The sequence below is a fragment of the Squalius cephalus genome (assembly GCF_949319135.1).
Source record: "Squalius cephalus genome assembly, chromosome: 9".
Classification (NCBI taxonomy): Eukaryota; Metazoa; Chordata; class Actinopteri; order Cypriniformes; family Leuciscidae; genus Squalius; species Squalius cephalus.
Window position 1 is genome coordinate 6,907,806 of NC_137130.1, and position 25,178 is coordinate 6,932,983.

The 25,178-nt window shown below is 36.7% G+C and overlaps 1 protein-coding gene across 5 annotated transcripts in view; it reads right to left on the bottom strand.

Annotated features, from left to right (window-relative positions):
* The window catches only part of adarb1b (adenosine deaminase RNA specific B1b), a 146,888-nt gene that overhangs the window by 3,045 nt on the left and 118,665 nt on the right, over positions 1-25,178 (bottom strand). For 3 of the 5 annotated variants that reach the window (XM_079880662.1, XM_079880661.1, XM_079880659.1), the window contains 8 exons: positions 19,662-19,739; positions 18,932-18,958; positions 14,914-15,842; positions 10,781-10,895; positions 10,271-10,439; positions 9,162-9,313; positions 8,527-8,695; positions 1,998-2,179 (listed from right to left, as the gene is read on the bottom strand). In XM_079880662.1, coding sequence (XP_079736788.1) covers positions 1,998-2,179; positions 8,527-8,695; positions 9,162-9,313; positions 10,271-10,439; positions 10,781-10,895; positions 14,914-15,842; positions 18,932-18,958; positions 19,662-19,689 — 1,771 coding nt within the window. In that variant the 5' untranslated portion in view covers positions 19,690-19,739. The remainder of the gene's footprint in view (positions 1-1,997; positions 2,180-8,526; positions 8,696-9,161; positions 9,314-10,270; positions 10,440-10,780; positions 10,896-14,913; positions 15,843-18,931; positions 18,959-19,661; positions 19,740-25,178) is intronic. The other 2 variants (XM_079880663.1, XM_079880660.1) reach the window with 1 other exon arrangement.

Genomic DNA, 25,178 nt, shown 5'->3' on the forward strand with positions numbered 1-25,178 from the left:
GCTATACCAAGCCAACAAAAAATGTTAGAGGACAGACTAAACCAGAAACAAAGAAGAAACTATTTTAACTGAATATTTACTTAAAGTAATGGTAATTAATTGAAAAATACTTGAAGGCTGTACGCCATTATTTCAATCTTTTATTCTTTAATATTTATATTCTTATTAAGGTTAAATTAATACTAAAATACATGAAGTAATATAATTTGTAATTTTATAAAAAATATTTCCATTAAGCATTCAATAAATGGCTCATTGCATTACGCATTACCTCTTTACTGGCAGACCAAGACAACAGGAAGAAAAAGAGCTGATAAATGCAGAAGGGTCGTTCTTTGAGCTAGTGTTATGAAGCATAGGTCGAGTATGTTATGCTTCAACCTCCCACAACACATCATCAAATGGAGATTTTCAGCAGCAAGCCATTAAAAGCTAGTTCTCCTAGGAATCTGATGTAACCCACTGCAAAAGCAGTGTTGGGTGTTTCTAATGAGGAACAAAAAGTGAGAAAGGATATGTTCTCTCCAAGAGCAGCCAACATCTCCCTGATGACTCTTTGAAACTCAAGCAAATATTTAATGAGGAAACCTTAGTGTCTAAACCCAGTGCGTAGAAACTAGCTAAAAGTTGTGATGCTACTTAACTTACCAAGGTTTTTCAGAAGCATAAAAAAAGTTCACCAAATTTTATCAAATATATCTCAAGGATTGGTATCAGGGCCGATCAGGAATCTGCTGTCACGCAAGTGTATTACAGTAGGGGATGGTAAGCGCCTTCAAGTGGGTTTGCCAACCGCCATTAAAAGGAAAACAAGCTCAACTGTGCGCGATTGATGCGTGAGAACCAGTGAGGTCTGTTCTAGTATGTCACATGCACCTTCGAGCTTCTGTGGTAAGTATATTTGATGTGCACTTTTATAACGAATCACTCGAAAGTCATTTATTTACCATTTATTTTTGTCTTCAGGCCATCCGAGACGTTTTTGCCATAACGTGTTGCAATGGGTTGCGCCTTGCTTCGGATTTTATTGACAGCTTTCTAACCTTAATTCTACTATTTTTTTCTTTTTGTTGCAATTACTGCTTATTGTACATATAAAATGCACACATTTTATATCAGTAGTCCCATATTCATAATTGTGATGAAACAGTATATAATATATATATATATATACATACACACACACACACAGTATGTATGTATATATATATATATATATATATATATATATATATATATATATATATATATTCATAACTGTGATGAAACAGTATATAATATATAGTATATATATATATATATATATATATATATATATATATATATATATATATATATATATATATATATATATATATATATATATATATATATATATATATATATATATATACACACACACAGTATATGTATGTATATATATATATATATATATATATATATATATATATACATACATACACACACACACACTGTATGTAAAATACAAGTATCGAATTGGGACTCGGTATTGGCAGTTTCTTAATATTCAATGACTCGGATCAGGGGCACAAAAAAACTTAATCATTGTTTTGTACCATGTATAAAAATATGACTGATTAAATTCAAAATGATTTCATGTGATATTTAGGCAATTAAAAGATACGGCCTCTATACGTAGCTTCAAAATAGTTAGCTTTTAGCAGGTAGTTTTTCTAACCACTAAAAGTGTAGCTCGACTATAGCTGAACCACTTTAAATTTGGACAGTTTTTCCCAACCAGCAGGGGCATCTGCGATTTCAGGCATGATGTGAATTACTGAAACAGGTCGTCGTTGTGTGATGGCGAGATGGAGAGCAGGCCCGTCTAAATTCCAGTAATTCATCAAACCACAAGGAAATTGGAGGCGAGTTGGGGGAAGCTGTCCATCTAGTAAATGGTAATACAATTTGACATGGGTGCCGTTTTCAATGATTCGGGAGTGTAAATGCGAGCCGGCCGTATGATGTTGTCTTACCGCTGAGCAGGGGGCGGTTGAGGGAGAATTGCTGGGGCAGGTCTTCAATGTCAGCGATCCGCTGGTACATGGCTCTGGACAGATGATCAGCGTGATACAGGCTGCCCAGGATGATGCTGGAGAAGTAGATGGGCTCAGTGAAGTAGCTCATCAGAGAGCCCTGGATGCCCACCACGTTCCACCTGCAGGAACAAACACAAACACCTTCTTCAAGACACAGATATCATTATTTTACATGCACTTTTCTCTCTGATATACACAACCCCCATCAAAACGAACCTGGGGTCCATTTTTATTACAAATAATTATTATTATTTTCTTATTTGGCATTTTGCATAGTTTTTTCCTCTAATGTACGCAGCACCATCAGAACAGACCTGCAGTGGATTTTTATTATAGTCAATTAGAATTATTGTTACATTTAATTAGAATGTAATTATTTTACAATTATAATTGACATTTTCATTAATTTCCCCCCTGCTGTTCGCAACCCCTTCAGAACAGACGTGTGGTGGATTTTTATCATAATTAAATACAATTATTGAATTTACTTATAATTATTTTATTATTAAAATTTTGCATTGCCTTCCCCTGCTGCTCGCCATCAGAGCAGACTTGCCGCCCAATTGTATTATATTTAATAATATGATTAATTATAATTATCACATTTTATATTTGGTATATAATACTTTCTACTATTGCCTTTTTCAATATTTTTTTTCCTCTGCTGTATGTAACCCCATCAGAACTGTGCACCAGGTGACAACCACTGCATTTTACCATTACTGCATTGACTCGGCTTTAAAGGTTAATATATATATATATATATATATATATATATATATATATATATATATATATATATATATATATATATATATATATATATATATATATATATATATATATATATATATATGTGTGTATGTATATGTGTATGTATATGTGTATATATAATATATATTTTTTTTTTTTAGTTTGTTACTAGCCTGAAGTACTTCCAGCACGTTTACATAACGGATTCCTAATCTCACCATCTAAAACACTACAAATTACCATGTAGATGGAGCATAGACAATCAGGAACTACAAGAATCACAAAACAGGAAAACAACAGAGCAAAAAAAGCAATCTGGCCAGCAGCCCAGATGTGAATGATTTTCAAACGCCTGGTATATAAAAACAGCACCCGTGGATGAATTGTTCAATTAGAGCTGTTCTTACAAACCACCTCATTTGCATATTTTCTTTACAGGTCCCAGACTCACCCACTGGGTCTCCCTCCTCAGCCATTCACAGTCAAAAGGCCTAATCAAGCTCAAAGCTGCTCCCCAAAACAACACCTGCTGTATGCAGCTGAAAAGATCCCAGACTCAAGTGATTAGAGCTGTTCTTTTCAGCCTGACCAATCAACAGCCTCCGATGCCAGAAAGACACAGCTCAACTTTAGCAATTGCTACTGTTAACTACTTTGTTAACCAAGCACTAAACGCACTGCAGCGTATTCAGAGTTCCTGCTGGCGGATATCCAGTCTACCTGCGAAACTAGATTTCTTTTTAAAGGTTTGATGACACATCCTGGAAAACTTTTGACAAATCCAGACTGTAATGTAAAATGTGAATATTTCAATTATTTGATGAAATGTGTTCGAAGTCAAATGTAAAAAAAAGAAAAAAATCCATTTACAAGTATTTATTTCAGGAGTTGTTTTGCATTTAATTCTGTTCTAAAAAAATCGATTCTTATATTATATAGATTCTACTGTTCTAATAAAACGGGTGATCGGGAAGAGGGTTTATGCACGATAGACTTAAGCTAAAGATATGGCATCGCCAAAAAGACATTCTGCCTGTTTTGGAGCTACTGTTTTACTTATTTCAGACGTGGCTGGATCAGCACCTTCCATTAAAAATTCACAGGAACACCAGTGTGTCCCAGTTTGAGACTCACACCTAGCAGAGCAGGTACAGGCCCTGACGGAGGAGACACAGCGTTCTATCAACACCACACGCTCATTCATCTCGGCAGATGGGCTGCTTTTCCTTGAGTGTGAGCTGTGAACATCAGTTCTGCTGTGTGTGTGTGTGTGTGTGTGTGTGTGTGTGTGTGTGTGTGTGTGTCAGGCCGTCCCTGAGCAACACATAAACTAGCCCAGCCCTCACTAAATACCGCTTTCCTCTAAAAACCAAAGCAATAAACTGAATCAGCAAATACAGTATCATACAGATCCTGAAAACATGAAAGGTTTATTGTCTCTCTATAGTTCAATACTTCAACTGATGCATTGTATATAGACATTAATACTAAATGTGTTAAGGTTACCCAGGGCCATCAACATTGTAAAAAAAAAAAAAAAAAAAAAAATCATTAAAAAACTCCATAAACACACAATCTTCAGTGAATAACATATTTGTTATTATCTCCTTTAGTATGACAACCGAAAAAAAATATAGGGCTATCAAGTGATTAATTTTTTTTTATCTAATTAATAACATAATAAGAAGATTAATCAATCGTATTAATCCCAAATCAATCCCCCAAAAAGATAATTTAAAGTCATTATTGTGTTAGATGAGAAAAGCATTGAATCGACATTACAAAAAGTAGCTTTAGAAAGAAGTATTTTGATCTAACATAGAATTTATTTCACAAACATTAAAGGCTACAATGTGGCCATACATTTTTTTTTTTTTCAGAAGCTGAACTGGCATTTAAGTACATTATATTTACACAGAATGTTTAATGCAGCTCAGATGTGGCATGAATAAAAATAATTAAATTATACTCTAAATCTGAAACTAAAACATCCATTAGGTGGTGGCAAGTTAGGTCGTATTTACACTGCTAGTCTTGATGCCAAATTCCGATTTGTTGACTATTTATGATTTTTTTGACGACCATCTTACATCTTTTACAAGTGACCCATATCCGATATCTGTATTTACACTATACTTTTGGAGAAACGACACAAGGTAGACGTACTGACCCGGAAAAGCTTAGGTCGAAAAGGATGTTCCACATATGAATGAGGATATCGGAATCCATGTTTCCATTACATTTACATTACTTGAATCATGTAATGTATATGTGGCCTTACTGTCTTAATGACTGAGTCATTCAATCATTCATTCAACCGATTCATTCCAACGGCTGATTCATTCCGGAACGAAGCAAGCACTGTCTTTATGAAAGTGTCATTGAATCAACTGCTCACTCGATTCGTTACAAACCGCAGATTCATTCAGTAATGAAACACCGCTGTGTTGCTCAGAGACGCACAACAGTTCTGCTGTGGCTTTGTCTGGAACTATTTTCATTGGTGAAATTTGGCAGAAACAGACAATATTGTGTGATATTGCTAAACTATATCATGTGATATAATTAGACAAAAACACATAGAGGGGCATTTTTGCCCTCATATCTTGAATTTTAGTGGCATTTTAAATGCATTCTAATAGGCTTCATCACACAGTCAGTTGTTGCCCTGCATCATGTTCATAACTAAAGTGCATGCCATTTAAGATGATGTACAGGTCTGGGCCGGGGCGTTGTGCATTAATCATTTTAACACATTATTTTCCCCCATAATTAATCGTACCAAATTAATATGTTAAATTGACAGCCCTAAAAAAAATATTAATAATTTAAAAAAAAGCAGCTTTGCTGTTTTTGTAAAACAAAAACAACAAAAGTTTTGTAGTTTCAATGGGGGTCTAAAATAAAAAAATAATAAAAAAATCAAATTAATTAATTAAAAAAATTACAGTACAATTAAAAAAAGTAGACTGCAGGATGAGGTTGATATAAACGTACTGCAGAGTGAGTTAAAGTGTGTGTGTGTGAGCTGAGGTGGAGATGCACACTGGGTATTCTCTCATTAGCAGAGACAGGACCTGTGCTCTCTGGTCACAGCTGTCTCTGACATGTTCTTATCTCTTAGCTCACAGCTGCTGGGCGGCAGGGACAGACGCATCGCCACATTGACCCCACAGGATAAATGAATGCTCTCTCCTACTCTGATAATACGGTCTTCTTTATTTAACTAGGGTTATAGTAATGTTGAACCCATGCACCTCTTTCCCTGTCAATTATGAAGTCCGGTAATAGCCAAAGAGCAATTAAATTCACAAAGCCCTTGTTCTCTTCCTGACGGTGACAGGTACAGCGTCTACCCAGTGCAGTGAGATTAACCAGAAGGTTCCAGACTACTGCTTTTGCTGAGCTGTCTATTATTCTAATGAAGAGGGCTGACAATACCTTCACTCCAGAACTTAGAGAGCTGCTTAACTAGGCAGCAACTTCTAACATAGATATCATTGAAGCAAAGCAAAGGTAGGCAGGAATTTATGCTCATTATGGCCAAATATTAATGCAACATTACATCCTTTACAGACAAGGACACCCCAGAATGCATTGTGATGAGCTCAGTGAAGAGAGTTGGAATATTTTCTTATTTTGTAAAATAGCAAAAGAAAGAAAGAAAAGTATTTTATATGGTTATTAGTATGTACTGTGTTTCGGCCTTTTCTCAAGGCCGCGGAGGCATGGTAGTGGGCTTGTGTTTTGATACGCACTTCATTCCACCAAGCGTTGTTTGTTTTCTTCTTATTTAAATCCAGATAATTGATTTACAAAACATCGATCAAAATGAAGGTACAAATTATACAAAACGAAAAAAAACTTATGAAGTGGTCAAAAATCGTCTCAGACCCACTCCATATCTCCCGACATTTTGAATTCAATCCATTTCCACGCCCTTTATGATGTATCCCATTTTCGATATTTCCTTTCTTAATTAACAAATCAAATTAAAACAAAACAACTAAATAATATCATAAAATTGTAATAAAAAAAAAATGAAACCAAATAAATGGCTACAACATACTGTATCATTACCTAAGGAACAGTTCAGGCTCATAAAATGGCTAGCCAACATTATATATTTTATATACTGTGTGCAGAATAAGTAGTAGGAGTGTCCCCGACTATGGATTTTCATAGTCGAATCAGAATCGTCAAGTCTTGCCTATAGTCGACTAATAGTCGAATCATGTGTATGGGGGTGGGGCTGGGGGCGGGGCCTTAACATTTCAAAGCCGCAATGTACAGAAAAATCACACAAAGATATAGAAGAAAATGTATAAAAACATTTTGGATCAATAAAACTAAGAAATAACATAAATAACTCCAGAAAGGCCACACTGCAGACAGGATTTGCATTTCACATGCAAATCAAATTAAATCGGCTAAATTACCTGTGCGAGCAGGCTCTAAGTACAGCACAACATCGATGAACCAAAAAAAAAAACCAATTAATTAAAAAAAAATTTAATTAGAACAGAATACCTTTCTAATAAATAAAAATACAAAACGAAATAAATCAGAATCAAGTCACAAGATGAGCAAATGTGTGCAAAATGCCTAAAGTGCACTGCAGGGGAACATATATTCAAAACACAAGCCACAAATAGTTAGATTAGATAACCCTGACAGATCAATAAATAAAATAAAAATAAAGAAATTATTAAAATAACGATAGTAGCCAGAATTTTCAACTTTGTCAATCATGGTTTTCCTGATGCTAAATCCAGCCTTGGAGAATATCCTTTCTGATGGTGTACATCCACACTTTAGATTTTCTTATCCCAGACATTGTTAAAGATTTAAATCCTTGCCGCCAAGACGCTCCTCTGTCGGTCACGGAATGAAAGTGAAACTTAAATCGATCTGTCACGGGGTGTTTTGATTTATTCACGCACGTTAAAAAATGTTTATTAAAAGCTTCTTTCTTTGCACATTTTTATATATAGCATTATCATAATAGGCTGAATATTAACGTATTGACAGAAAACCGGTAGTTCTGAAATCAGGACATTTCCAGAGCACTTCATGCTTCCTTCATTTTCCAGCAGGATTTGCCCCTGCCCACACTGCCAAAAGAACCAAAACCTGGTTCAATGACCATGGTATCACTGTGTAATTACTGTGTGATTTCATGTAATATTCAAATTTTTTTAAATCCTGTTTTCGTGGGGTTTATGAGCTGGAAGCCCAAATTATGTACAAATAAACAACTAAATACTTGAAATCGTTTAAGTTGTGGGCCCTGAATCTATAATCTATGGAAGTTTAACATTTTGAATGGAATTATGGAAATAAACTTTTCCATGATATTCTAATTTTTTGGAAAGGGTCTGTGTGTGTGTGTATATATATATATATATATATATATATATATATATATATATATATATATATATATATATATATATATATATATATATATTTTTTTTTTTTTTACACTAATTAGCTATAATGTAAGAACTAACAGCTAAAAACATCATTAACACTTGATGACATTAAGTGCAAAACATTACTGGACATCCTTAAAACTGAGCAGCTGGGATTCTATTAGTGTTGTTGCTGAGCGTCAGTTAGTATGTATATGTAGGCAGCAGACAGCAAGTCGGCTCACTAGGTTTTAGAACAGGGCTCATATGTACATGTGTGTTTACGTGCTACCAACTACCTTGCGATTTTGTCACTGCATGACATCGTAAGCAGCCGCTCCCCCTGCAGAACTCCGTCCCATGTCTGTATGGTGTTACTCGTGCGCACAGGGATGGTTCCCTCTCCAGACTCGATCTTGGTTCTCAGTTGGCCCCTTGCCTTCCTGTTGGGGTGTCTGTCACCCTGGTCTGAGGAGAACAGTTAAACAAACTTTTTAAAGGAAAGAGGGGCACTTCCATGCAATGTTTCTGAAAATGTTAATCTACTTCAACTAATCAACACATTTAATCAACCAATAACAATAAGTTAAAGAAGTAATTGATTGTTTTGCTCCAGCTGAATAATTGTATGGTCTATAAAGCAACACTCAAGAGCAGAATTAATCAGTTCACAAGAGGAGTCGACAAAGCCAGCTAATTAAAAACACTGATGAAATTTGTTTTTGAAATGCAGCCAGACAGACAGTAAAGTGAAATTATAATGAAACGCGACCTGATCATAAGAGGGCCCATCCTGATCTTAATTGAACACAACTATTCAGTTTTGATCATTCATTTCCAACAAGTGTTTGAGTAAACTAACGTCCTCATCCACCTCCCGCTAGATCACGTATAAAGGACTGAACAGTTTGATTGAATAAAGACTCAGTTTCACCCTCTACGCCCGCCTCGTGAGGAGAGAAGATCCGAGCGTCTCCACAGGGCGATGTGCTGATGTAAAGATGAAACTGGACGTTGTCTTTCAGCCGGAAGCCACGTTTGTCACACTGCATGAATATGGACTTTTGGTGCTCCTCTTTATTGTTGCTAAACTCAGAGAGAAACAATAGAAAAATCACATTTTTCTCCAAAGTTTTTTTGTCATGTACAAATACATACAATGCATGCATACTTGCATGAACATATTGCAATTATTTTGACATATTGTGACTGCAATTTGAACTCCAAGATTCTAAACATTTAAAGGTGTGGTCAGTATACATTACATATATATCTCACATACACTTTCTTTTGGAACTCAGTCCACTTGAATTACATATAAAAACGTAATATTAAATAATAATAATAATACAAAAAAAAAAGTAAATATATCCATAATAATAATTTTATTATAGATTACATAATTTTATCTCTCTCTCTCTCTCTTTACATATTTTTTGTATATATTATAGATTACAAATATTTTTTCAAAATATTTTAATTAACACACATATATATATATATATATAAATGAATATACATTTCATTTTTTTTTTTTTTTTTTACATCACAGCATTTGGTGGTTTAATCAATTTTATTTTTTACATTTTTGTTTTTTCAATATATTTTCAAATATATATTTTTTTCTTTACGTTTGGTAGTTTAATAAATAAAATACTATATTGCGTCTAATGTATAAATGCTAAATATATAATAATAATAATAATTATTATTATTATTATAATAAAACCACCAAACACTGATTAATTAAATATATGCAAATATATCCATACTAACATTTCATTATTATTATTATTATATTTTAAATATATATTTATATTTAACATTTATGTAGCATTTGGTGTTTAATAAACTGCAAAAGGCCACGTCATGATTAATCACTATTCATTTTGCATCTCAATCTAAAACTGTCTACTATAACAAGATGTTAAATTAAAACCTGTTTATGAGTTTAATTTCCCTTTCTGCTAGACTAAACATCATCCATCATGCTATGATGACAAATGAGACGTATGGAGACATGCAAGAGAGGCGGCGTCTCACCTTAAGAAGTGCTCCAGCTGCATGTAGAGATACCTGATCAGGGAGCGACGAGCAATGATTTCAGCGTGACAGTCGTTGAGCGCCAGGCCGCGGTCGCTCATATACTCGCCGTTTATACACTTGGTTCCCGTGGAGACGCAGATGACCTGAGCGTCCTTGACATCAGTGCCTGTGTTCAAAACAGGTGGAGACATACCAGGACTGACAACTGAACCAACAAAAATCACACAGCACAAGTCTGGGAATATCTTTTCTAAATTTTAATATTAGTAAAAGTAGACAATTTCAAGTACACGAAACACCAAAAAAGCAGTCAGTAAGTAATTCATTAGGCTGATTCATAAAGATTACTAATGAGTTTGAGTCTTTTTGATGGATTACTTGTAAAGAACTGTCTTAGAGCCATTTGGAGGCAACCCCCCCCCCCCCCCCCCCCCAGATATTTGCTTTTTTAATTTATTTAAAATGGGACCATTTCTGAATACTTGTTCTCAGTTTCAAGAACTCTACCTGTTGTCATGACAACACCCGCCAGAACTTTCCGCCGTGCGTGTGGAGACGTGAAGTTGTCAGTGAGCTCGCTGAATTTGTCCACAACCAGACGAGAAACGGCATCTGCAAGAACCTGGTAAAGAGCATACAGGCGTCAGACTTCAATGCTAACATCAGTAATACATGAACACACATCCGCTTCGGGCAGACATGCAATACTGAAAACAGGGCTGCACTTTATTTTACAGTACGTGCACTTACATGTACTTACCTAAGAAAGTACTGGGTAATATAAGGTAACTACATGGGTTAAGGTTAAGTTTAGGGGTAGGTTCAGGATTAGTGCCTTGTTATTACCCAGTTACTATAATAAGTACATAGCATATACATGGGGAACGGGACTGTAAAATAAAGTGCTACCGAAAACAGTACTAACTTCATGACTAAATTCAACATTAAGTCATCCTCCCCCTTTTTATCCTCTCCCCTTCGACATGTAATACACACTTCTCATGATCCAATCAATTCCTGATGGATAAAATCGAGATTTTTTTTTTCCTTGTTGAATATGCTTTTCCACTCAGAAATATTTGAGATTAAAAGTACAGTTTCAACACAAAATAGTCTATACAATTATACTGATTTGTAATGGAACGCATCTAAATTAAATCCCATTCAATTGACCCTTCCCTCTATGGATGACTGTAAAGCAGAATTTACCGTAGACCTCAGATTCACCTTCCGCTGCTGCAATATAATATCAATATTTCATCGAAACCCTTCAGGCACCTCGTCGATTCCTTTCCGCTAACAGTGCCCTCCACTTCACATTCCTTAATATGCTGGAAAATGATTATGCCAAGGAAAAATCAATGGCCGAATGGGCACGAGTTAGAGACATTAGTCTAACACTGCTTCCCAAATACTTCAGAGTCACTCAGTCGGAGACGGCTAATGGGAGTTTTAAAGTGGAGCATCCCGATACATTATCAGGAGACAGAGAAATCTCCCACCGAACAGAAGGCTGCGTTTTATTCTTATGATAAAACACACTAGTTACCACCATCATCTTTATTTGCTTTCATTTCCCATTAGCGCCTGGGGACAGATGACAGGAAAATCACTGGCCAACTAGACCAGACGCAGAGAAAAAAGGAGGCTAACAAATTAACAAATAACATTCTTGAGAATGTTTTCAATAGAAATGCCAAATTAATAGTGATTAATCATGACGACGTGGCCTTTTGCAATTTATTAAACTACCAAATGCTATATAAATGTAAAATACTTAATATATAAAATAAATCAAAATTTAGCTGTTTTAGAGATTTAACATGTTAAATTGCTGCGATTAATTATGGAAAAAATAATGCGCTCAAATTATTAACGCACATTGCCCTGGCCCAGACCTGTAGGTCATCTTACATTACATGCACTTTAGTTATGAACATGAGGCAGGGCAACAACTGACTGTGTGATGAAGCCTATTAGAATGCATTTAAAATGCAAGATATATGAGGGCAATAAAAAGATATATGATTGCAAATGTGATATTGATTTATACAACAGGTTTAAAGTGTGTTACACTTTAGACATAACATTGTCTGTTTCTGCCAAATTTCGCCAATGAAAATAGTTCCAGACAAAGCCACTGAATTCACTCGTTACTGAATGAATCTGCGGTTTGTAATGAATCGAGTGAGCAGTTGATTCAATGACACTTTCATAAAGACGGGCACTCGCTTCGTTCCGGAAAGAATCAACCGTTTGAATGAATGACTGAATGACTCATTAAGACAGTAACTTGTCGCCACCTATTGCCGATTAATAAATCGCAAATTAATATGATAAATTAATAAAAGTAATTTGATGCAAATAAAATTTTTCTAAAGTTCAATAATTAACCATAATATTATATAATAAAATTATTACATAGGAAATTTTATACATAATTTATGATTTTAAGGGCTAATTAGTTAAAAGTCATTTTTATAAGTAATGGTATCAAATTATATCACAATATAATGTTCTTTTATGATAGAATATCGACAAAAAATTATATATATTTTTTTGTTAAATCATATAATCCATCCCAATGTGTTAACAGAGCCCATCTTCGTTTCCATTAGGCTTTGCTCCTAATTAAGACGGCCATAATGGCCTATAGTATTCAACCTTCTATCCTTGATGTAAGGTATCGCCACACGAGAGAAGGAAAAACTAAAACGATCAGTTGTCCCGTGACGAGAGTCTATTTAACCTCTTGCCATCTGGTTGAAACAAATACACCTATCCGGCCTCTGGTCTCATATTGACGGCATGTTAAATTTGTGGGTATCGGATTAGGAATGGATAATGGGGTCTTGCATTCATGGTGCTGTATGTGTCACAGAGACAGACGGCCCAAGAGCAATCAGCATTAGAGACAAAACATGCGGCTGACAGGACTGCTCTTTAGTGGACAGGTAGTGGGCAGGCTGAAACAAAATGTTCTTGTTTTGACACGGTTCAGAGGAAGATGTTAATTAAGATTGGGTCGCTTCCAGGCCTGGCCTTATCTCAAAAGCAGGATTAACAGAGGATTTTAGAAATGTGTAAATAGACGTCTTCTCACACAAACGCCAATCGCTGGTCATTTCAGCTCACTGTGTTGTTTCACTGGAAGGGGTGAGCAATATATTAAATATATATGACATATTCACAACGCTCTGCTAGAGACACGACATTAAGAAATATTGCGAATACCATAATGCTTTAACACGCTTTAAAATTGACCATTAAAATTACCTAAAGGTCCAAAGTTACAATGTTATTAGGAGATGGAAATTTGATTTTAACCAAATAAATCAGGTCAGGCCAATTAAGTGCATTATTTTAGATTTTGTTTGTTTGAAAAACGAAAAAATGCTCAGTCTCAACATGGCAATAAAAAAAAAAAAAAGGTATATATATATATATATATATATTAAAATGTATGAAGATAAATTACTATGTGTTATGTAGGTACATATAATGACAAAACAAAATAAACTTAATTCATATATAAAGACATTTACACTTTTATGTCATATATATATATATATATATCAGCAAAAAGTTTTTTTTTTTAAGCTAAATCACTAAATCCATCCCAATGTTTAACAGAGCCCATCTTCATTTCCATTAGGCTTTGTTCCTAATGAAGATGGCCATAATGTGCCTGCTTTGTGCATCCCGGCATAAAGGCTTAGACGATGATCTCCGATAAACTTAAATGGATCAGAAACTTAAATTAAACATTTTAAGATGTGAAAGACCAGTCTTTTATTTATCAGATTTTTACACATCAGATACAATCAAGACTTTATCAGACAGTCTGATGTGCGAGTTAAAGGAAGCCACAGTACAAGAAAAGGTTTAAATGAGATTCAACATTAAAGTAGTTTCAGCGGAGTGCTTGTGAAAATATTCTATAACTTTTATTAAACTATAACTAATGCAATCTTCTTGTACAATATTTCTTTACCAGTTTAGGCCTGCCTATATCTAGGGTATAAATAAACCATTACTATACGCTGCATAGAGAGCTATAAATAATTTAAGTATTTTTCAAAAAGATTGGTGAATAAACAAAAAGGTTAAAGGCTGTTTATGACACATGGGAATAGATGTGGCTATGTTGTGCTATGTCTAGCTGTTTTTAATGTTAGAATCCAACCCTCATCTATGTTCCAGTCGCATTGCGTTTCATTGTTGTTCATAGTTCAACATCTAGCGTTTTGAACACAACAACATGCTCTGCGTGAATGACCCCTTAAGATGCATCAATCATTGTGTAGCCTATAGTCTTCAGGGCAAAAAAGAAAGCACACGTACGTCTGCAAGATGTCTGTTAAAGATCGCTTCATCTGGAAAGCATCTGCTGAAAGCATCTGATAGACATCTTTAAGATGTCAGTTTACATACATTCTAAATCATTACATCTTAAAGACATCTTCTAAACGTCTATTTGACATCTGACAGGAAACGTCCTATAGACGTATTGCAGATGAGCAAACACTCTTAAAAATATACGTCTTCCAGATGTAAACACACACATCAAATAGACGTCTCCATGATGTACGTGTGCTATCTGGGTATACTATGTTGAGTCTGAGGTGAGGATCTCTTACCTGTGGCAGATGCAGCTGTAGGCCCTCTCTGGGGATGGGCTGGCGAGATGGGGTCTGGTCCAGTTGCATGTTGAAGAGCGCAGACAGAGCCGCCTGGGCAGCCCGGGCTTTAGCGAGTTTCTTATTTCGGCCCGAGCCCTCAAACGTCTGTGAGTCCACAGTCACGGACATCACAAAGTTCTTAGCATGGCTCTCCCCGCTCTCCGACACAAACTCGTATTTGAGGCCTGGCCGCAGCTCGTTGAGAATCATGACGGGGTTCTTGCCGCTGGCCGAGGAGGCGAAGGAGGAGGGCGGTGGCAGGGGCGCCTGAACTAGGCTGTTCGTACCTGGCGCCTGGGGCACGGGATACTCTCCCAGCGGGTTTAAGGAGCCGTTGCCGTTGGAGCCCAGAAAAAATGATTCCTCGGGCGGTGCCGGCGTCTCAAACCCGTTGAAGAGCATGTCAGGGAAGTCAGCCTGGTCGGAGGTGAAATCCGTGTTGACGGTGAGCGTACGGCCCATGGCCAGGTGCGCCTCAGACGCGTTAGGGAACTGAACAAAGGAACGCAGGGCCTTCTCAGCGGCATTCAGCTTGGCCTTTTTCTTTGTGGGACCCGAGCCCTCGAACAACTGCCCGTTAACCTCGACGGTCATGACGAAAACTGGCGCATGGACCGGGCCGGTCTGCGAGAGAAGCTTGTACTGCAAGCCTGGTTTGATCTCGTTCAGCTGCATCAGGGCGTTCTTGGGCAGAACCGGCCCTGGCGTTTTCTTACGTTTCTTGGGTCTGAATTTTGAGTGCGCATGGCCATTGTTGCCCTCCTCCAGGGGGCGCTTGCGACCCCCTCCTCCACTACCGTTGGGGAGCTGCTCCACCAGGCCAGCTCCCTCCTTAGAAGAGACGTTGTCCAGGTTGCGGTTTTCCTTTACGTCGGTGCTGCATGAACCTGCGGTGCCCAGAAAGAGTAACTTACAACGCCTTCGTTGCAGGATCTTGTAAATGTAAAATTTATAGATTCCTTTATCTTTCTTTGTAACCGAACAAGTGATGTGTGTTCCTTTTTTGTGTGCCGAGGTATGCTAGCATGATACATTTTTAGACTAATCTTGTGAAACTTCTTTATGAGAGGAATTTCAGAGACGACACTGAAAAAACTTTGAAGGAAAAAAAACCCCGATTAATTAACATAATTAAGGAAGACCATGAGGTATGAAATCTAAATGATCATAATCATCAGTTTAATTTAAAGTACAGTTTGAGCATTCAGTTTTGCAGGCAATGGCTCGTGCCGAGTCAATCAATCATCTCATTGGAGATAAAATATGTGCTAATGGAGAACAGAAACCAAAGCTTTAAAAGCCTAATAACTAATTAAATGAGGCTCTTTTTGAGAGACAAAGGCACTTTTTCAGGTCCCTCCATATAAATAGTGGCTATAAAACACCAACAAATATGGGTTCACAATGGGGAACATAGTTCTCTTATCTAACAAAACTGGTCAAGCATCATATTTCAACCCAAAATCAAAAGAAAAAACAAATAACTGTCCAAAAATGGTCACAATAGGGATTTCAAACAATTAAAAGATTTAAATCATGGTCAATCTTTAATGAGTTCATTTAAAAAACAAATAAAACACTGAATATATAAAATAAAAAAATATGCATATATGCAATTATTAGGTGTTGTGTGGATGACATAATATTTATACAATAGTGTTCTTCACTCAAGGTTTCAATAATATATCAAATTAAAAAAAAGAAAATATATATGACAATAAGAGCATATTTAATCGCATGCATTAATGTGTTAACTGTGAGAGCAGAAACATTTTTTAAAAAAATCAGTTTTTCTGAGTGCAAAATTTTATTTTATTCTATATTTAGATTTTGGAGTGAAATAGGATCTGGGCATGTTTACATGGTGTTTACAAGGTCACAATTTTTTTCCCTTAAGAAGAGGGTCTTGTAGAGGAAACACACATCATCATGTCCTGTTGACAAAGCTGATGGAACTTTGGCTAAATTTTCATTTATAACATCCTTCAGCAAAAGCTCGCTAGGTTACTGCTTTCAGTGCTCTGGTAGAGAGAGAATAGCGTCCGTGAACAGTAGGGGAACAGAGTAAGAGCTCTCTGCAAACAGTAGGAGCAACAGGGTGGATAAGGGAGAGGGTGCAAGGCAGAAGGAGAAATAAAATGAAGATATCTGAGAAGAGAGAAAGTCGTGTCAGGGAAAACGCGAGGGGGGGAGGGGGGGTGAGCAAGAAAGAGAACGTGGAGGAGAAAGAAAGAAAGAAAGAAGAGGAGAAAGAAAGAAAGAAAGAAAGAGAGAGAGAGAGAGAGAGAGAGAGAGAGAAATATACAAAATACTGGAGCAGAATCTGAAAATCAAAACCCTTCTTATGCGTGTCAAACTTTAATACACATATATCCACATCACACACACAGACACACACACACACACACATAAGCGATTGACTCTGGCTTTAACGATGGAAATCACTCTTGCTAAAACAACAGCCCTGTTCCAAAACCTAGTGAGATCCCTACATAGGTAGGCTTTTAAAGGATCTTAGGCAGGCCACTCCAAATGTACTTTTATAATCCATTCAGTAACAAAAAATATCTGCAAAACATTCAAACTAATGTACTATTTTGCTGTTTTTCTAAGTAAACATTTTCAGTCGAATCTGTGCTTGCCAAAAACTTATTTCAAACATTTTTTTAGGTTAAATTTTCATTAAGATGTGGCCTTAGAAGACGACACCAAAGCAGGTCAGTAGCTTGTTACACTAACAAAGAATGCCCAAAAGATTGTGCAATAAAACTTTAACAGCTTTAAGCTTACTAGAGATATTAAAGCTATACATTTATAGACCTGCCCACCCTCAGCTGAAAATTCAATCAATTGCACATGCAAAAGCATACAATCCTAATAACTGTACTTACTGTAAGCAGTAAAATGCATTGGCTCACTACAGAGTATTAAAGGAATGTAAAAGCGAACACCTGCAGTGGCACCGACAGCTTAAATAACATAGAAACAGGATCTCTGATTTAGAGCCATGAACTTCAATGTCTTCAATCTACACAAAGGCCCAGTAACAGCGAAGTGCACCAGCTCCCTTTGTGTGTATTAGCAGTGTCGAAAAGAACACCATGTTGATTCTCGCTTGGTGTATGGCGATGTACTCGAATGCACTGCTTGGTTAAAATCTTTAAACCTTAAAAATTCCTATGGAGAACAAGAATGGGAAAACACTGGTAAGGCTGCTAAAAAAAGGGGGCGAAAAAAGTCTTGGTCTTTCACTCAATGGGGGGGTGGGGGGGGGGGGGTATCTGGTGCTGAATGAGTGTATAAAACCGACGCTCTTGCCAAGCAATGAATTTCTGCCCAAAATCCTGTTCCTAACATCTAAAGCTGATAGAGAAATATGCACTGTCAGAGGTAGAAAGCTTTTGGGATATCAAATACGCTTATCGGCAGAAAATCTAAATAAGAAAGCGTCCGCTTCGCTACAGATCCGTAATAAATGACGGGTCCCTCCATTGTCAGTGGCTCTGAAGACAAGCTGCGGAGTGACGGGACAATAGAGGATTACATTTCATCTGGGTTAACAACTCTTCCCAGAATCTTCTATTCACAGCACTGCTGAATAAAGAAGAACGGGACTCAGACACCGGAGGAACACTGTGTCGAGTCCCGATCTTCTTTGATCACATTCAAGTGTAAAGCCCAATGAAATAGGGAATGCAAAATTTGGAAGATATTGGATTATTTAGCACATCTAGTGATACTGACTTTTTTATGCTACCTTGTTTTAAACCACTGATAATTTACTCATTTTAAAAAAACAAATGAAATTAAATTGTTATTATCTATAACATGCTTTGCATTTTTATTCAGTTATCTTTTTTTAGCTAATTTTGCAGTGGCACAAAAATGAGGGCAGAAAAAAAAAAGACGACACTTAAGGGAATAGTTCACCCAAAAAAAAAAAAAAAAAAAAAAAAATCTGTCATCATTTACTCACTGTCATGACGTTTTATGACGTATTCTTCTGTGGAACACAAAAGAAAAAAAAAAATTAGGGGAAAAAAAAATTCAGTCAGTACAATGATAGTTAATGGGGTTCCATGTAGTTTGGACCCCAATGTTCTTCATTTGTTCTTTCATAAAATGTGAGTAAATGAAGATTCATGTTTGGGTGAAGCATCCCTTTAAACAAGACATCAAAAAGCGGCAGAAATTTTATATCATTTTGGAATAAGACATGCTTGAAAGGTAGAAGGTGTAACACCCAATACACAATGCAAGCAAGCAACAGAACAAAATTAGAACGTGGATAAATCTTATATACGTCTGATATGTTTAAATTAATTTAAATATTTGTTCATCTAACACACTAAAGATCAACCACAATGTTACTTTGTCAACTAAAATTTTACACTATTTGAGTCAGATGAAAATGTACTGCAATAATGAAAAATGACTAAACATAGAAGACGTTTTAAAAAAGAAAAAGAAAAAAAGTGTCTAAAAAATAAAAGATTTGATCTGAACGGACTGAAGTTTCAATGTAAAAATTGTGCCCATGTCTAAACACTACTTTAAACATCTCTGCTGGGATGGTTTAAGTGTGATGGGCATATAGAGGGACGGGAAGGCACATGAACTGTTGACTAAATGACACATTCGTTACGGGGAGTGTGTAGGGCTCTGTTCTGGAATGGAGGGTTTGGGGTTCAGCTATGAGCACTCACTCATGTTCTCCTCCTCATCAACATCCATGGTGGTGAAACGCCTCGACTGACCCTGCGCTTGCTGAGCCACAGCCACACCTGACAGAAAGACAGAGGAAGAGATCATCATTAGTGCTGTCTGCTAAATACATATAATCACAGGTACTTCTGCTCAATCTTGGGGTTAGTGGCTTGGACAAACCCCCGATAATAAGCATTCACCATGATAATAAGCAAAGAGCTACAGACATGAATGACACATGGAATTATGATCAACAAGTGATTGAATTCATAATTTTCACCTGGTGGATGGAAAATAGTCCATAGACGTACATATACACACATTAATAGTTTGGGGATGGTATGATTTTGAAATACTTTTGAAAGTCTCTTATTCTCACAAAGGCTGCAGTTATTTGATACAAAATAGAGTCAAATATTGTGAAATATTATTGCAATTTAAAATAACTGTTTTCTATTAGAATATATTTTAAAATGTAATTTATTCCTGTGATGCAAAGCAGAAATTTCAGCATCATTACTCCAGTCTTCAGTGTCACATGATCCTTCAGAAATCATTCTAATAAGATGATTTGCTGCTCAATTATTATTGGTGCTCAATTATTAATATTTAATAAAACCATGCATTTTGAATTTATAATGTCTTACTGATCAGCTATATTATTAGAAGTTATTACTATAAAGCTCCCACAAGCACATTCTATGACTTTTCCAGTGATTAAGATTCAGATTAAGAGTAAGATTCAGATTCAAATTCAGACTGAATCGATATAGAATTACAGAAAATGTACGAAACTTTTTTTCAGGACTAGAAAACACAATTTTTAAATTCCCTGACACTTTTCTTTCCCAGGTTTTCTATAAGTGTGGAAGTTACAAATTCAAGAAAACAAACACACTTCCCTCCAATCATTAATCTCACTATAGTGCACTTGAAATTTGCACTTTACCAAAATAACTGGTGTTGCAAGTATCAAAGAGAAAGTATAGGCCATCATATAATGTCTCTAAATAATGACATCATGCATCCCGTGTGGCTTTATTTAGATGACTGGAGTGGAGCAGTAAGAACAAGAGGGGAAAAAAGAGGAGAAGAGAGGTGAGAAGAGGACAGAAATGAAAGAGGAGAGTAGAGAATAGGATAGAAGAGGAATGAAACACCATTGACTGTGAGGTTAAGCCTACAGTAAGTGTATAAATATTCAGCAGGAGAAACTAATCTTTGAGAGAAAGGGCCGTGCTTGACAGGCCGTAATAGCAGGAGCAGTCTATTGTGACTTTAATATCCATTCGATTAGACCTCATCTTCAGCTGCCTCAGAGGAAAAATACAGTTATTGACATCAACGGGCTTTTAGTCCCCCTCGAAACAGATGCCGCTTGAGCTCAGGTGAAAAACACAACACAAACACAAGAGCAAAACTCTACATTTCATTAAAAACATTCCTCATAATAGAGCCGAGATGCAGGGCTGTGTTGACTTGAGGCTATAGTGAGGAAGCTTTTATACGCCTGACACAGAGACGATACCAGGAGCTTCTAGATTAACTGAGAGAAAAGATGCTGTCAAGGACATAATGCCAGTATTCCTGCTTTCTCTTTCTTCAAATAGACACTTGGAATATTTTTAAAGGCATAGTTCATTATTTACTCACGTCTTTCCAAATCTGTATTTCTTTCTTCTTTGAAACACAAAAGGTAAATTTGCAGGTAAGACACCAGAACAACAGTACAAAACGGTTGATCGAATTCATCACCCTCTATAAGTTTTATGACAAATAAGGATGCCTGAAATAATGAAAAGGGAAAATCTATTAAAAATACTGTTGGGAGCCGATAGCTTTGTTGACAGTGCTCCGACATGTAGTCCCGGCTCGTGAACCTTCCCGATCCCGTCCCCCCTCTCTCACTCTTTGCTTGCTGTCAGTCCTCTACTCATCATCATCGGGCGGGCTTTTTAGGCGTGAAGATATTTCTCCACAGTCCTCTTTCTTTTGACATGCTGGCCAGCTCTTCGTGCAGTCGTTCCTTATCTAGGTCTAGATGTTCGTAGTACCGATAAACGTAGTCCCTGTATGATATTCTTGGTCTACCCCGCCGGTTCGATGCGACTTCCGACTTGTAAAGAACATATATCTGCGCTGGTTCATTGTTTCCCATGCGAAGGCAGTGTCCGATGAACTGGTGCTGCCTTCTCCTGATGGTATCACTAATTGGCTGTTGACCTGTTGTGCTGTATAGTTGTTCATTTGTCATGTGAGATTCTACTTGGTTGATTCCCAACATGATTCGGTAGCACTTTCTAGCAAAGATGTTTAGCTTTTCTTCAATGGATTGAGTGAGCGCCCATGATTCGCATCCGTAAAGAAGCACTGATGCATTGAATAGGCGCATCTTGAACTTTCCATGCGGCTTGGGTGATCTCAAGATGGTCTTGAGTTTCGTAAATGCGACCCAAGCTAAAGCTATACAGTTGTTGACATCTTTTTTTGGGTGACACTTTGTATGATCCCAAGTACTTAAACTCGTCCGCGATTGCAATCGGCTTTCCATCAATTGACAGATTGGTCTTTATTTGGGATTTATCATTTAATTGGACTTGAACGTTTTTTTTCAATGCTTATCTCAAGGCCGACGGTAGAGGCATTTTGCTGCATTACTGTTAGCTGCTGTTGTGCGAGGTCGTTGAGTTTTCGTTCGGTTTTTATCTCTTTTCTCTTTTTAGCACAAGATCATTGTGGCCGTGGTTTTTCGATCGTGCTGGGGTACCCTTGTGTGTTAGGTAACCGAAATCGCCTGCTGATTGCTTTGAAACATAGTCGATGACAATTGAATAATAAATAGGAAAATAGGTACGGTGCGAGGACGTCTCCCTGTAGAACTCCTGTTGTGATTGCAAAGGACTTCGAACGCTCTCCTCCAACGTATACTTGGCTTGTCGACTTGTCATACATGATTCTGATTGCGTTTACCATTTCTGCTGGGATTCCGTAATGACGTAGGATGGCAAACATCATCTCTCGGTCAATTGAGTCTAACGCTTTCTTGAAGTCGATAAAGGTAGTATACATTGGGATGTCTTGTGCGCGCGCTCCATCCATGATCCTACGGAGGATCCTGTCCTAGTCCTCTACTATCCTATTTTAATAAAGGTAAAAATAAAAATAAACCAAAAATAAATCTTTAAAAAAATCTAGTTAAGTTAAACGCACACGCCAAGTCCTTAGAATAGTATTATTTGTATTCAATTTCATGTGGATTTAAATACAATTTTAAAAATATTTATTTAAAGGTACAGTACACCATGTCATTTTTTCTTCAAAATGAACGATTCAGTCAATACATCATCAATCCTTCTTCCAAAACATGTTTTTGTCTTACCCTGATTCACTACAGTAAGCCTATTATTATAAGTGTTCATATTTTAGACTTGATGGGATGGTTTTCATGGCAAATTGTGTACATACGACACTCGTCCGTGCCTACTGTATAGATAGAGAAAAATGGAGAAAAGTTGCTCGGGTTACTTTGAGGCATGAAGCACACTAAATCTCGAACCTTTGGGGAATCGGCCGTTTTTAAAACACCCTGAAAAGAGGAGAGTTTGCTGGCAAAAAGAGAAAGCGACAGTTCGTAATAAAACAGATAAATTGCCATACAGTATGTAGTTCATTGTAAAGCATTATCTATTGTGAAGGCCCATGACACGGCTTCATGCAAATTATACCACTCTAACTTTAATTTGGCTGCCAAAATTATATTTTCAAGCAAAAAAAATCTTCACTGTGCTTTGGAAGAATTATCTTCCAAATTCAAAACTGATTCAGATTTTGTTTTCATTACAATCTCTGGACAGATATATGCCATCTAGACATTTTGAGCTCCAAAGAAATACTAATAAATTTAACGAATTTAAAAGTTGAAATCATTGTCTGCAATAACTTGATATACCTGGACCATAAAAATAAATGAATAAAAACAGTATGATGTGATTGAGCAAAATTTCCAGGCATCGATACTAAAGCACACACAATACTGCATGTGAGACAGCCCAATGAAAGCCATTACAAAGCACATAAAGAAGCCAATCACAGCTCTCTGCTTTCGCTCTGGCCCATTCTTCACGGGCGACACTTTCTTAAGCTAAACTAAATGGCCTAATTAATCTGGTCTAATGGTGGGTGACATCAAATATGCTACCACAATTATTACCCTATTAAAGATTAATATTCCATAAGAAAATTGAAAAGAGTCAGGGGAGTGTTGTTGTGAGAGTATTTGTCTGAGCGGAGCTGAAATTTCAGCAGGCGTCAAACGGCTCCTTGATTTTCATCTCTTTGCTCTTTTCTCCTCTTGCTGGTCTGCTAATGGTCTATGGTGTAATGAGCGGCTCGAAGACTTGAGCTCGTTGTGGGTCTGTCGCTTTTGATTTAGCTTCCTCTGCTGTTCTCATTTTGCTCATGAATCCATAAGCAGCAATGAGATCAGCTTCAATCTACAAGTGGTAGACACAAAATCACAGGCAGGGAGCGGTGACAGCGTTTCAGGGGGACGCTGAATGTGTCATTTGCATCCGTGGAGCACAGGAGACCGGAGGATGATCATTACACCAGGGCAAGAAGGTCATTGTCTTCGCTTCACTTCACATATATACTGGAAGCGATTGATGTTGTGACCAAAAAAAAGTCGAAGCTAAACTTCTTTTGAAATAAAACAATAGAAATAACATGAAAATAAAACCTGTAGTTAAAAAGCTATTTAATAATAATATAAAAAATACATAAACTTTTAAATTAATAATATAGTATAATAATTACTGTCTATGTAGTTCATCAGCCACTTATCAGCTTCCATTTCTGTTAGGATGCTACTTGTGTTGAGCCAGAGCCACAGAATCAAGAGTAAGCACTAAAAAGGTGTTGACACTGGGACTCAAGCCATGTCACATTGGTCTCTGAGAGCAGCGAGAGGAGATTACAGGATTTCCTGTTTGCACAGCTGTGTCAGATCTCTCCATCTCTGAGCACACAGTCCAGCGACAGTTCAACTAGCAGCTGGACACACATCAGTTCATTAATGTTACTAGTTAAACACACAAACAGAGACCAACATCTGCTCTTTCAGAGGATCCCAAAGCCAACTTGGAGGTTAAAACTCCCAGCATGCATTTCTCAGAGTGTATCATATCAGTGCACTGTGAGAGCAGACTCTCCTGCAATAACAGAGAAAGAGCAATCCAATAGGAAACCAAAAATAACAAATCTCTGCTCATCTGTAAAAGTGCAGGACTGTGAAATACAGTTTTCTGGGAGATGTGCATGCAGCACTCGCTGATTTGTTTTTCATTCATCTTGCGTGACTGTGTGGATGAGATGTTTAACCATCTCAGCATCTGGAATTTCACCTAAAACTTAAAATTCTGTCTTTAATTATTTATCATCATGTCATTTTAAAACCTGTATGCTATTATTTTTCAGTGGAAAATTTCATAATTCAATATTCAAATAATTTCATAATA